The sequence below is a fragment of the Stegastes partitus genome, unplaced genomic scaffold (genome assembly GCF_000690725.1).
Source record: "Stegastes partitus isolate 25-593 unplaced genomic scaffold, Stegastes_partitus-1.0.2 Scaffold1189, whole genome shotgun sequence".
NCBI lineage: Eukaryota > Metazoa > Chordata > Actinopteri > Pomacentridae > Stegastes > Stegastes partitus.
Window position 1 is genome coordinate 165196 of NW_007578920.1, and position 13382 is coordinate 178577.

General features: G+C 43.4%; 1 protein-coding gene across 1 annotated transcript in view; it reads left to right on the forward strand.

Moving 5' to 3' along the window:
* klhl29 (kelch like family member 29) overlaps positions 1-13382 on the forward strand; it is a 226224-nt gene that overhangs the window by 148910 nt on the left and 63932 nt on the right. Inside the window, exon 11 of the mRNA XM_008297122.1 lies at positions 11778-11960. Coding sequence (XP_008295344.1) covers positions 11778-11960 — 183 coding nt within the window. The remainder of the gene's footprint in view (positions 1-11777; positions 11961-13382) is intronic.

Here is a 13382-nt window from a genome sequence, read left to right on the forward strand (position 1 = left end):
CTCAAGTATAAGTCGTGTTTCTGAGCCAGACAAAGAAGAAAACTTTTTTATCAACAGTTCCGTGGTCAGATTTAATAAGAATTGAGCTGCTCAGACATATAGGGACGAGGGTTTTATTTGACAGCCCGGGCAAAGAAGTAAACAGCATCGTGAGAAAAGAGAACAGCATTAAGACGGCAGAAGAAAACATCATTCATTCTGCAGAAAAGAAAGAAAAAAAAAACACGTCCTTGAGCAGCATTAGACCTTCCGACAAGATAAAGATGTGAAACATACAAAGTGGTGAGGAAATGGTTACCGGAACACAATATGAAGATGTTGGAGCAGAGCAGCTGGAGAATCCGTAGACGAACTGAAGACAAGAAGAGGAAACCTTCAACCTCAGCGACCTGGAGATCAACACAAAGAAGAACAAGAGGAATAAATGTTGAGAAACTAACCGAGACATCTCTAATGCAGCGTATTACTGCCTTTGGTCACTTGTTGGTATCAGTCCCAGCCAGAAAAACACTATTGTTCAAATATAAATTCACTATAACTCAATATTTTTGGCATCGGTATGAATTATTTTGGGCTCAACTGCTTTGTGTTATTTCCCCCCCACCTCAGATTCTTAGATTTATGCCACCGTCCCAATACATGATTTAAAAAATGTATCAGTAACATCTCTCTCCAGTGACAGTGTCCCAGTTACTCTGGAAAAATCCACAGAAACAACCTCTGAACAGTTCTCGTAGGGAAGTAGTCTCACCAAAAAACTGCTTGTGAGTGTTGCGGAGGGAGGGGATACAATACGGCTTTGAGCGCCACAAACCAAATACCAATCAATTTTATTGTCAGGTTGGAGGGAGAAATCTCAAACACTTACTTCAAAACCTGAACCAAAAAAACCTGCCTGCATGGCCAGATATTGATAGATGTAAATGAGAAATCTGAGCGAACTGAGCCTGCAAACATGGTGTTCGAGGACACTTCAAGCTTTGAAAAGGTTTGTCTTCTCTTCCAAGTGCACCAGCCAATTGCTGGAGTGCATTTTTTTTTTTTTTGCTGAGCAGAAGCCCAACAGACAACAAACTGCACACTGGCATGGAAACACACGCGTATGAATTCATTTCACCTCCCCGGACCCTGACATTATTTGGGAGCCTTTGGCCCCCTGATCCTCACCATAGCAAATTAATACCCTGGGAGAGAAATCATAGGATTAGGAAAGAAAAAAAAAGCTGAAGAGAGAGAATAGAGGGAAGCGGCGATGATAAGAGGAAATGGTTATGGACCAGCAGTGAGATATAAATGGCTCTGAGCCCCGAGAGACGGACTGCTGGTGTCACTGCAGCTCTGATACCCACTGAGTAAAAACCTTCCACTTTCCTCCAGTTACATATATTTACATACACATATTTATGCATGTGATACCTTTGTTATTACATTTTTTTTCTCCTCCCTGTTTCTTTTTTTCCCTTTCAGACCGGACTAGATGGTTGTTTGTCATTGTCATCGGCGCAGTCCTGTGATTTATGTGTTTAATGCCCCGCTGCAAACCACAGAGATTTGATTGAGGAGAATGTTAAGGACTAATGAAAAAAAAACGAGCGGTAGCTTATTGTAGGAACAATTATTTGAGCGATGTTCACTTTCATAAAGTATACCTTTGAGTTAAATCCCTTGCAAATCTTTTTTTTTTTTTTCTGTTCTAAACATTAAAGCGGAAATCTACAAAGACGGGAAAAAAAAAGACGCAGGGAAGTTGGAGAAGGCTTTAAATCAATTTGTAGTGTGAATATACTGTATGTGTATAGAAGAGGTGTTCTGTACGTTAATAAGCAAGTCTTTCAAACTGAATCCTCACGCTGAACTGAGCGACCAGGGTCAATGACCCAATCAGTAGCTTCTGGCAATAGCTCCCCTCACTGGCAACTGAAAGAGCTAAATCCACTCAGCTCGAATATACAGTATGTCATTACAGTATATACAAAGGGCAGCAAAATCCACAGAAGCAGTTATAATGCTCCGGCTCTGCTGCAGATTGGTGGTCGCTGAGCTCTTAACCTCATAAAGAGAGTTTGCATAAACCCAGATTTGCACTAAATTTAATCAAACAGTCTGAATCAGCAACAGACAAAACCGAGCACGGCTGAACCGAGGATTTGACGCGATGATTTAATTAAAAGAAAGAAAAACCAAACTGGAGATTTCTTTTACACAGAACTGAAGGAAACAATCCGAATCAGCAGGTAGCTCACATTGCTGCCGCTGTTCAAATATAAAGGCAAACACACCTCGCGAGGGAACTGCAGTGCGTCCTTTGTTTCTCTGCAATTTGTAGATTATGTTGCTAAGCAGCGGAAGGCTTCCGATTGATAAATAAGGCTTTTGTTAAACGCGGCAATCGTACCTCAAGGTCACTTTAGTGCCTCGTCTGGAGCTTCCCATCATATTGCATTATCTTCATCGGAGCCTGATGTTTGACCAGATGTCATGAGAACTGGAGATCGGGGCGATTCCTGGTGACTGATTTTCCCGTTGATCAAATTGAAATTCAAATGTAGATTAGTCTGCATACATACTCTGGATGTGATCATTTTGCATCTCAACATATTTTACCCTTCGCAGTGCTCCCAACAGCAGCCTTCTTTTCTTGCAAGTTGACGCCCAGATGCCTGTCAACTATTAAATTTATCACCAACTGTTTTGCCAAACGATTAACCAGTTTGAGTAGTTTTAGAAGGATGGAAACAGTCGAAATACTCTTGATTCTTGAGTATTTTCTGGTTTCTTTCCTCCTCTATGACTGAATATCTTCAGGTTGTGGACATAAAAAGACATTTTGAAAACACTGATTAGCATTTTTCACCATAATCTGACATTTTATCATCTAAACAACTATTTGATTAATCAAGAAAATATTCGATAGTGTAAATAATTGCTAGCTGAAGTCCTACACACAACCATAGTTTCATCTTCTTGATGAAGACACTTACAACCAACACTGGGAGGTTTGTCATCCTTTCTTTCATTTACAACTTTTACAACGTTTGGTCAACTAGATGTTCAAATTCTGTAGCACTTTATGGACTTCATGTTGAGCAAGTTGAGCGTGAAGTTCTTGGCCTTGGAACTAGACCATGACTGAAAGCAGAACAGCTACCTAATGGACGTTTGAAGGCACATTGTCAGCTGGCATGTCGATGTTCAAGCATGAATGTTGGCGCAAGTATTTGTTGGGTTGCTTCTGTACAAACCACTTGTAGAGAAGAAAATCAGATGTTGAGAGTGCAGTTCTTGGCTTACATATGTTGAGCACTTTGAATAATCGCCATCTCATCGTTATGGAGGGTTTTATGTGGCGTATGTGTGTGTGTGTAAGTAGTAGGCAAATTCGAGTCACTGCTTTATTGTCAAAAGGAGTTCGTGGTTTGTCTCTTTAGAGCCTTTGTGTTATGGAGTTTGGCCTCCATGGATCGAGCTCATTCTGGCACATCCCATAGTTGCTCGATTGGATTGGAGTCAGAGGGGTTTTGGATGTCAGGAAACACCTTAAACTCTGTCCTTCAATGCCGTATGGTAGAGTTCTTGGTCTCCAACGATGTGTACCTGCGTGGTACATGTCACGCTAACATTCAAAAGAATACCAGGACTCAAAGTTTACGTAGAAATGAGACGTTCAATAGCCGCGTTTCCATATAGCTGTCCAGGGAATTTTAAAAGAAAATGTGAATCTGGTTTCTATAACTTGCCTCGGAGCCAGTAAACAAGTCTGTGTGGTGTCATGAGAAGGTGGTGGAGTAGTTTGTTACGCATGGCTCTAATAAACAGAGTAGATGAAGACGGAAAACAAAACCTGATGTTTGCTAACTGCCTGAAAACCTCTGGGGCATCCCATAGATTCTTAATTAGAGTGTAAACCGGGAAGTTTAAAGGCCAGGTCAATGCATTAAAACATTCTTTTGGAGGTTTTACAGCCACATTTAACAGGGAGGAGACCCAGAACTCGCTGGAGGGATTTCGTATCGCATCCGGCCTTGAGATGCCGCAGGAGGACCCAGAAAATGTTGCAGTGTAGAGCGACGTCTGGAAGGCCTGCTGCAACTAGACCCCAGAAAAGTGGAAGAAAATGGATGTGTGGATGTGTTGAACGAGGCACTACTCTCAAATTAAAAGGCTGCTCCCAGTTGTAACCCAGTTCTAAGTGTGCTTCTGTGACTCCACCCACAACGTCCCAGTGGCTGCTGGCTGGTTAAAGTAAGGTCACGGAAGGCAGCAGCGTCGGGTAAAAAAGGTGCACGAGGTGAAAGAACGGGAAGCCGGCGAGGGAAGATGAAAAGCAGAGCATGTTGGAAGAAGAGGAAAGACTCCTGGGGTTCCAGAGAGAAAGACTTGAAAAACGGGGGGAGACAGGAAGAGAGGGAGGGCAGAGTCTCCCGCAGGTCGGGGGAGAGCGAGAGAAAGAGGGAGGTGTTAGCCGCAGGGCGAGAACGAAGAGGAATAAGGAAAGCAGGGTCACAGCATGAGGCAGAGAGCAAGGAGACCTATAAAAAGGTGAGATAAGACCCGCTGTGGCAGCGATGGGAAGAGGGAACGACAGAATCTTTCCGTCTCTGTCTTCCCATCAACCTCGCATCTTCGGGGGCGACTGTACATCCGCGAGTGTGAGTTTTGCGTCCGCGGTGAGGATCCAGCATGGGGTAAAGCATGGGCGGTGTGCTCCTGTCACAGATAGGTTTCATTCAGTTGAAGTCGAATTGGGTGGAAGCAATACGCCGACGCTGTCAGGGGGTGTTTGTGTGTGTGTGTGTGTGTATTCACGTCTCGCTCCGTGGGTGGGCATCAGCTTCAATTTGAGATTCAGCTCTTTCACAAGCCTGTCCGTCCCTCAGAACATATCCTTTTCGGGGGCTTTTTTTTCTCCCCGTACAATACACAGCTTACCTCCTTCTGAGGGATTTAGTGCTGCACTCTGTCCAGATGTTTTCCGTCGTAGTCCCTGTTTATGCTTAATGCTCACTCCACTGTTCCACTGAGGACCTGGTGATTGCTTTGTCCATTTAAACAGATATAATCAACATGTTCCACGTTGCTGAGAAATATTGAGCTGCTAAATTTAGCGGCCCAGTAGTTGAATAGCAGGTAATCACAAACACATGTGTGAACATTTGCTAATAGTTTGGTTATATGAGATAGAAAAGAAAACAGCGACCGACTGATAATGTCTTTTTTTTTGGAGCCAGTGTTGATATATTTGCCAATATTCAATCAAGCTTAGTCCTCCATGTGCCCGTCAGGACCACTGGAGGTGTCCTGGGATGCCGTTAGCAGATCCTTTGGGTTCTGTTCTGTGGGATGGGGCCTTCTGGATTGGCCTTGTTCCAGCACATCCCATGTATACCCACGCTGATTGTGATCAGGGGAGTTTTTGGATGCTGGGTGTATGCCTTGGGCTCTTTGGCGTATTCCATGCAATGTGGGAGTTTTCTTGGTCTGCAGATGGGTTGTGTGTGTACATGAATGCCAGGACCCAGAGCTTCAAAGCTAAACATTGCATATTAAAGAGACGGTCAATGGCTATATTTCCATATGACTGTCAAGTGAATTTGAAGCTAAATTATGAAATGTCACAAAAAAGACAATCCGGATTAGGCTTCTAATTATTATTATTGTTATTATTAAGTACTTTCAATTGCTGTCAACACTCTGTGTAGTGTTGTCAGAGGGTGGCCCTATCGTCTGTGGTATGTATGGCTGCAATAAACATATTAGAATAAGCTGGAAAACAAAACCAGTTTTTGCCAACCGCTGGGATTTTGGTAGTTTGGATGCCAGGTCAACTCGTTTCTCTCTTTGTCGTGTTCCTCGAGCAGCTTGTGCAGTGTGGCAGTTTGCTTTAACCTGCTTGGGGAAAGCCTTTGACATGAACGGGGTGTATTTGATCTGGTGCAAAGTTTATGGGTGGTACATGGCAAAGCACATTTTTAGGAGTGGCAGGAGTCGAGGTTTCCGGCAGAACTTTTCATTGTAGCAAGACTATTGTTGTAATATAGAAGTAAGAAAATGATGGGGTTGTGGTTTTGTTAGCGTTACAGCTATGTATTTCACAAACAAGATGCCGCTATCTGATCAGATGTTTACTCTGCTACATGTGCTGCAGACATCATTGCAGAACGGTCTGGATACACCTCATCATCGCTCTGCTATACAGGAACAAAACACTCCACCTTGTTTGTATTTCTTTAAGCCAATCAGAATTGTAAGATGCTGCAGTGCGTCTCCTCTAAATAGCAACACAGGTGGAACATTTGCATGCAGGGAGTCGAGAACTGTTGCTAAGCTAGTCTCAATCGCAAAACTTACCATTTGAAGTGTGGTAGGGTTGTTACCCTAGGGGTTGTTGTTTCCTGTAGTGAAGGGGATTTTGACATACATGCATACATAGTGAAAAGTAAGGAGAAAGCCACAGGAAATGCTCGGCCAATGGCATGCTTATACCCACAGTCAGCATCCATGGAGTCAGACTAACGGTACATTAAACAATGGAGCCACTCTGCCGGACAAACGATGTGATGGCGCCTTTTCTAAAGCACCCCAATCCTCTTTATATGTCGGCAACATACACACTGCGATGGGGCAATATCAGCCGACATGTTGCTTGAGGTAAAAGACTATAGAATAGAAGAATATGCTCTTTCTAAAGCACAAATAAAGTTTTAACAGTAGTCGCTCATGAATAAAACAGTGTGTTGCTCAAAACCCGTGCCAAGTTGATTTTTTTTTCTTTTTTCCCTGAATATAGGCAGGTTAAAAATATGCCAAGAATATGACAAAAGGTCAGTAACAATCAGGCGAAGGAGACATTTTCTCCCCCAAACTGCCATGGGTATAAACTCTGTCAGGGAAAAAGAAAAAAAAAAAAAAAAAAGAGCTGTCAAGACTTGGTTATCCCTTCATCCCCAACCGCTCGTCTCCATCTTTCGATCCTCCATCCCTTCATCCCTTCTACCTAACTCCCATCAAACCTCACACTGACTGACAGCCGTCCCTGTGAGGCTTCGTTGTCTGGCGAAACAAAAAAAAAAAAAAAAAAAAAAAAAAAAAAAAAAAAAAAAAGGAAAACCTCACACATATGCACACAGACACACACCCACGCAACCATCTGATCCGATGCCGTGACTCCCCGTCAGCGGTGCCGCTCTCGTGTTGTGTTGCGTTCTGACAGGCCGGTGCTGAGTTGTGCTAGCTTGTGAATGTGTTCAGGGCTTCAGGGGTCAGAGCAGCCTCGGCGCCCAGATGTGGACTCTCCCTGACGTGTCCGGCCAAGCAGAAAGCGGCGAGGAAAGAAAAAAAAATAAAAAAACCCCGGCACATGTGCGCTAGGTGATAATAAAGACCTGCGTGCACGTAGACACGATCGGGCACGTTGAGGCGGCATGTGGAATCGTTAAGTTGGCCTAATTAGATGCTGTGAGGACTCAAGCTTGGTGCACAAAGAGGCTTTATATGTAGAAAAAGCAAGAAAAGAAAACGGCTTGCTTTCCGCTTTGTCGTTTTAAAAATGTAAAACAAACTTGCGGCGACAGGAAATGTTCTATTTGTACATCTTTCCCAATGTTTTCGGCTGCAGTCGAATTTTAATATTTCTTCTCGAACAATCAAACCTATGCAGACGTTAAAAGCGCCATTAAACAGCCCAACATTGATTGATGTGCTCTCTGGAAAAAAAAAAAGAAAGCAAAATCCCCAAATTGGCTTCAACATAGACACAGAAACTTTGCCAAGTTAATCGAGGCAGTCAATATCAACAAACTGAAACGGCTAATAAGATGAAAAGAAAAAGGAGATGAAAAGAAATGAAAGATTCGGCCCCATAAAGGCAAAGAAAACAGTCGTACTATTTAAAATCCAATAAAGTTGAAAAATAGGGTGTGACAGAGAGAATACGGCGAGAACAAACATGTACAGCAATAGCAGCAGACTAATCACGAGGAGGAACAATAGCAGAACAAAGTCAATATAATTAATGTGTGTGTAGGTATAGAGGGAGGCTCATGAGAGGGAAGACAAAGAGCCTGTTTTCACTCTTTTTTTTCGTCGTCAAAGAACAGCCGCTGTAGCTGCGACTGTCCTATAAAACCACACTCCCATTTGTTAGCTGAATATCCAAGGTCTGTTGGAGGTCCTGAAGGCCGTTTGAGGCTTCACAGTCCGGGGCGGGATGTGACAACAACCCGGAGATCTTTTTTAGCTGCGCTCCGACTTCGCACATCTTTCAGAAACGCTGCCACAAAGGGCGGCACAACTTCCTGGTGCCTTATTTTTATTTTTTTTATTTTTTAAGCCAGAGCTTCATCTTTCGCAGTGACACCGCCACAATTTCTCCTTCAACCATCACGTCCTACGCAAGAGGAACACATTTTTAAAATCTCAACCGGGGAGGAGGGGGGGGAGAAAGTGCCAGCCGGCTTTAAGCTGTCCACTAAGTCTAAGCTGTATGTCCACGATATGTCTGCGGCAGTGCTTACTGCTCTGTCTGTTTGCTCAGCTTCTGCAAAGCCCATTGTAGGTTGTTTTTTTTGTTTTGTTGGTATCTTTCTCTTCTTTTACCCTTCTTCCTTGAGAAAAGCTCTGTTTTTACCAGCTTTGAAAGAAAAAGAGAAGCTTATGAGAGAGAGAGGGGGGGAAAAAAAAAAAAATAAAGAAATAAGGGGGGGATAGCTTCAACAGAAAGAAGCAGGAGGAAGAGGAGAGCCGCCCTGTCAGGAGAGTGTGGAAGAGTATCGATCCGGGCAGGTGAACCAGTGGTTAGCCTTGGTTTGGAGTGTATGAAGATTAGCTCTGCCTCCCTCTGTTTCTCCCTCTCTTTCTCTCATTCCCCCCCCTTTTTTTTTTATTTTCCTCTCTCTATCTCCTCTTATCGCCGTCCTCTCGCTGCCTGGCTCGCCTCCCTCTGCCGGCCTGCCTGCTGCTTACAAACACACAGCTCATTTCTGTCTGTCGGCTCGTCGTCTTGCCTGCTCGCTGGAGCCTGCTGCTGCCGCCGAAGACTGAGAGGACCTGAGACACGCATGTGGCAGCCTGCCAACCTGTTTGTGTGTTTTGGATCACTGGTGTCTTTATCCAACCAGCTCTATGTGTGTGTGTGTGTGTGTGTGTGGTTGTGTATGCATGCGTCTGAGAGTGCAGATCTGCCGAGCTGTAATAGGGATGAGCACCGAACGTGTTTCAAGTATCTTCTTAATCACACGAGGTCTCCCTTCACATACAAATGTACACAAATTGATTGGCCCATCGATTTTGCGATTCTCTTATGCCAGTGTATGTTTCGCCGCCAGTGTGTGGACGAGTAAATCAGTGGGTTGCAGTTTGTGCGAGGAAGGAAGAATTTGAGAGCTGAGCAGCAACCAAACGAATGACAGCCCCAATCAGTCTTGGTAATTGAGTTATACTTTCCCATTTAACTCAATGGTTTCCTGTGGCCAAGGAGGAAACTTTCTTGCTTTGCATTTTGTTTGTTTTTACTTTTCCGACAAACTTATTAACTCGGAGACAGCCGCCGCCGCCGCCTGCTGAGTTAATGGCAGCAAACGTTTTGTGTTTGTGTTTTAGTCGGTTCAAATGCAGCCTAATGACGTGGAAATAAAAGGGCGGCAGTATTAAATGTATAAATATACCATACAGTGTGCAGCAAACGTGATGTTGAATGTCACTTAAATGTGGAATGAGGTCACAATAATTGCGTGATTTAAAAGTTGACAGATGGGTTTTGTTGGATTATGAATAATCCAAAATACATACTATAGGAAGGCTATATGGAATATACAGGCCCAAAATGCAATGCAGCTACAGTGTATACATACAGGTACGCGCGCTGATAGGGGGGAACAAACGGGTCTGTTGTCCCGGGCCCAGAGTCGGGTGGGGGGCCCAGAACTGGACCCTCATTGAATTATGGATGTTTTTTTCCCCAAAGAAGGGCTATTAATGGAAAGAAACAGTGCAATATTTGAGTTAGAAGTTTCAATTTGTTGTCGTCTGAACTGTCCTTAACATCTTTGGAGTTGCCCTCCACCCCCACCTCCAACATTAAATGGTTTGGCCCCTGATCAACATTTGACGTCCTTTTATTGGAAGTTCGGATTTTGCACTTCAGCACCAAAATGTCCGCTCAGCAGAAGTCTGGTGCTCAGAAAAGGAAAAAGAAGAGAAAAAGAGAGGAAGAAAATAGAGACCAAAGAGATTTGCTTAAAAAATACTTTAAAAAAAGGTGGTGACAACGAAGCTGGAACTCGTAACGTCAACGTAGAGCGAGGTAAGAAACAGCGGAGCCAGCGTTTGCCATTAGCTATGATTAAAATCCTGACAAAACACGGGTTTTTTCTAATATCATCTTGTCCCGGGCCCAGTGAAGGCTGTCAGCTGGCCTGCATACAGGTCCTACTCTCATTTCCAATCAGCCAAACTGCATGAACATGATTATAAAATGAGATGAGAACACCAGAACTTTCTCAGGTTTGGATTGAGTCTATCTGTGTGTCTACATCATGGCTCCAGATGGAAAAGAGTTGCTAGAACAACTGAAAAATCTTATTGTGAGACTTAACAAAGACGGAAAAGGTTAGAAAATCAGTGGAAGCACAGTTGCACCAGTAATTAGGAGGTATAGAACCAAGCCAATAGTACCACTGATCAGAGCTGCAGGTATCGTCCTCCAAAGATGACACCACATATAGTACACTACTGTCACTACCTTTCAAAAACAGATGCCAAAGTGCTTCAGCTTTGCCACAGGGGTTATCGATGTAATTACAAGTTTCTGTGATGACAGTGTGAAGAACATCACATACCATCAACCTCCACTGACGACGTCCGAGAAAAAAACTGAAAGATTAAACTTGGCCAAGAAGCTTTAAAAGAAGCTTGATGAATGTTGGGAGCATTCAAGGTAAATCTGTTTGGTATGAACCTGGTCACCACCACCACCACCACAGTGAATGCATCGTCCTGAGAGTGAAGCACACAGAGGTGGGAGTGTGACGGTGATGATATGGGGCAGCACGAGTTGCAAAAGGTGTTGAAGGGATTAAATATTTATAGATGGCACCATGAATGCCTGTGGATATATCAAAATGCTGGCTGACAAGATGACTCCCAGGCTGCAGGAGTTTGGCAGAAGAGGAATATTCCAGCGCGATACTGATGCAGAGCACACTGCCAAAATCACACAAGAGTTTCTACAGAAGAAAAAGTGAAAACTGCGACCTGGACAAGTAATGCTGCCTGACTTGAATCCAATAAAACATCTTTGGGGGATTTTTAAAAAAGAGAGGCAGAGAAACACAACCCCTCCAGCTAAGAGCAGAACGTATCTTCAGAAATATGGTAACCTCATTGCCGAGGAGGAGCGAGTCTGTCATCAGAAATAAAAATGGACGTATGAGCGATTGAAAAAAATAAAAGAGGTGAATCTCAGTAATGGAGACTTCTTCGTGTGAGGCCTGTATTTTTTTATATAGTTTCATAAGAGCTTCTAAGTTTTAATTATTTGACATATTCCACAGAGGTCTGCTCATTTCCTTCGCACACTACAAACAACATCACGCCGCAGAGCACTTTGCCTGCTGGTTACTGCAGCACCTCAAAGAGCCTTTGATACGATCTCGGCCCTTATTTACTGGTAGAAACCTTTCCTGATGGCCTGCTTTCTCCCATCTCTTTCCTTTCTTTGTCCACCCCCCATCATCCTCCTCCTCCTCCTCCTCCATCCCCACTGCTCCTTTGTCCCGCAGGTGTAGCCGAGGTGATAGTTCTGGTGGGAGGGCGTCAGGCTATCGGGATGAACCAGCGTTCCCTGACAGCCGTCACCTGCTTCAACCCCCAGAACAGTAAGTGGTACCCGCTGGCCAGCCTGCCCTTCTACGACCGGGAGTTCTTCAGTGTCATCTCGGCCGGAGACAACATCTACCTGTCAGGTGAGCTAAATTGTCCACTCCGGCAGCACAATTGCAGCTTTTCTGGTTGCAGTTGGTTAGTGGCGCGGAGCAGGAGGAGGGCGTTGGATGCTACCTGTTAATCACGCCGCAGGTTTTAGAGGTTATCGCCCACGACTGCTTCTGAATGTAAAAATAATGTAAATCAAGTATTCGAACTGTTACTTCAACATTTGCACATTCAAGGACCGCCAGCTGGGGCCCAGAGGAACCCCCCAAAATAAACAACAATAACAAACAAACGTCATGATTTCTTCTTCTCAAAACATTCAAAGTAATTCATATCATCTGGAAACAAAAGGATCATTATTATTATTATTATTGTAGCAGCAGCAGCGATTAATTAGCATATTGTGTACAACAAAAATAGATCCTCCTCTTACATACAAATTGCAGCTTTTATCTCAAGTACATCCATATTAGTACTTAAAAGCTTGTTTGCCATCCTTTGATTCTGCTTTCGTTTAATTTACAGCGAAATCGAGCAAACGTCGTCTGTGTTACGTTTATTCGTCTGGTAATTTGAGCAATCCGGTCAAACTTGATCTGCTTCCATTGTTTTCCCCCCAAAAAAACTAACATATATGGTCTCTAAATTATATTATAGAGATTTTATACTAGATTTACTCCAGACAAAACACATCATGGAGCTCTGAGAAACACTGCAGACCTCCTCTAATCTGACAAATCTTACGTACGCTTCCTGCAGCCTTTAGAATAATTACATTCAGACTTTTTTTTTGTTTTTTTTAACTGGTCATGCTCTGAGTACACGTCAGCCACATGCATGACACACTTATTTTCGTCTTTTCTTGCACAATACATAAACATTTCATCATGACATTCTGTGATTTATCTCTTGACTTGATTTTATTTTAGGGGCGAGCAGTATTTAGGGTTGTTGACAGAGCATGTGAGCAAATCTGTCGCCTGACAGAGCACCGATGCCTCCTCTGACAGCGTGTGATACTTTAAATTAGGACCCGCTGCAAACATGAACTCAATAAATAGTTCCATCTTTTGACTCTATCGGCGAAATTTTGCTGCTTTTGCCCGTCAAAAATGACAAAAAAGGGAAACCTCTGGGGTCCGTGGGCACGCTGGTTAGTGGAATGAGGATGGAATAAATAACAAGCTGACATGACCCAGACAGTTATTGTTATATTCTATTATTAGCCTGATTTTGGTTGACATGTATAGCGGCTATTACTCTGTTCGTCAGCCATTCCTCCCACCGCTTCAGTCCGGAAATATCTCACCAGTTACTCGAGGGATTTCTATTTTTTGACACAGGAAGCATATTAACTTAAAGTTAAGCCCAAAAATGAGTCCTCTTCCACAACAAATTTTGATTTATAGTGAATTTTTACTGCACCATTGGGTTTATTTTGACTGGATGTGACA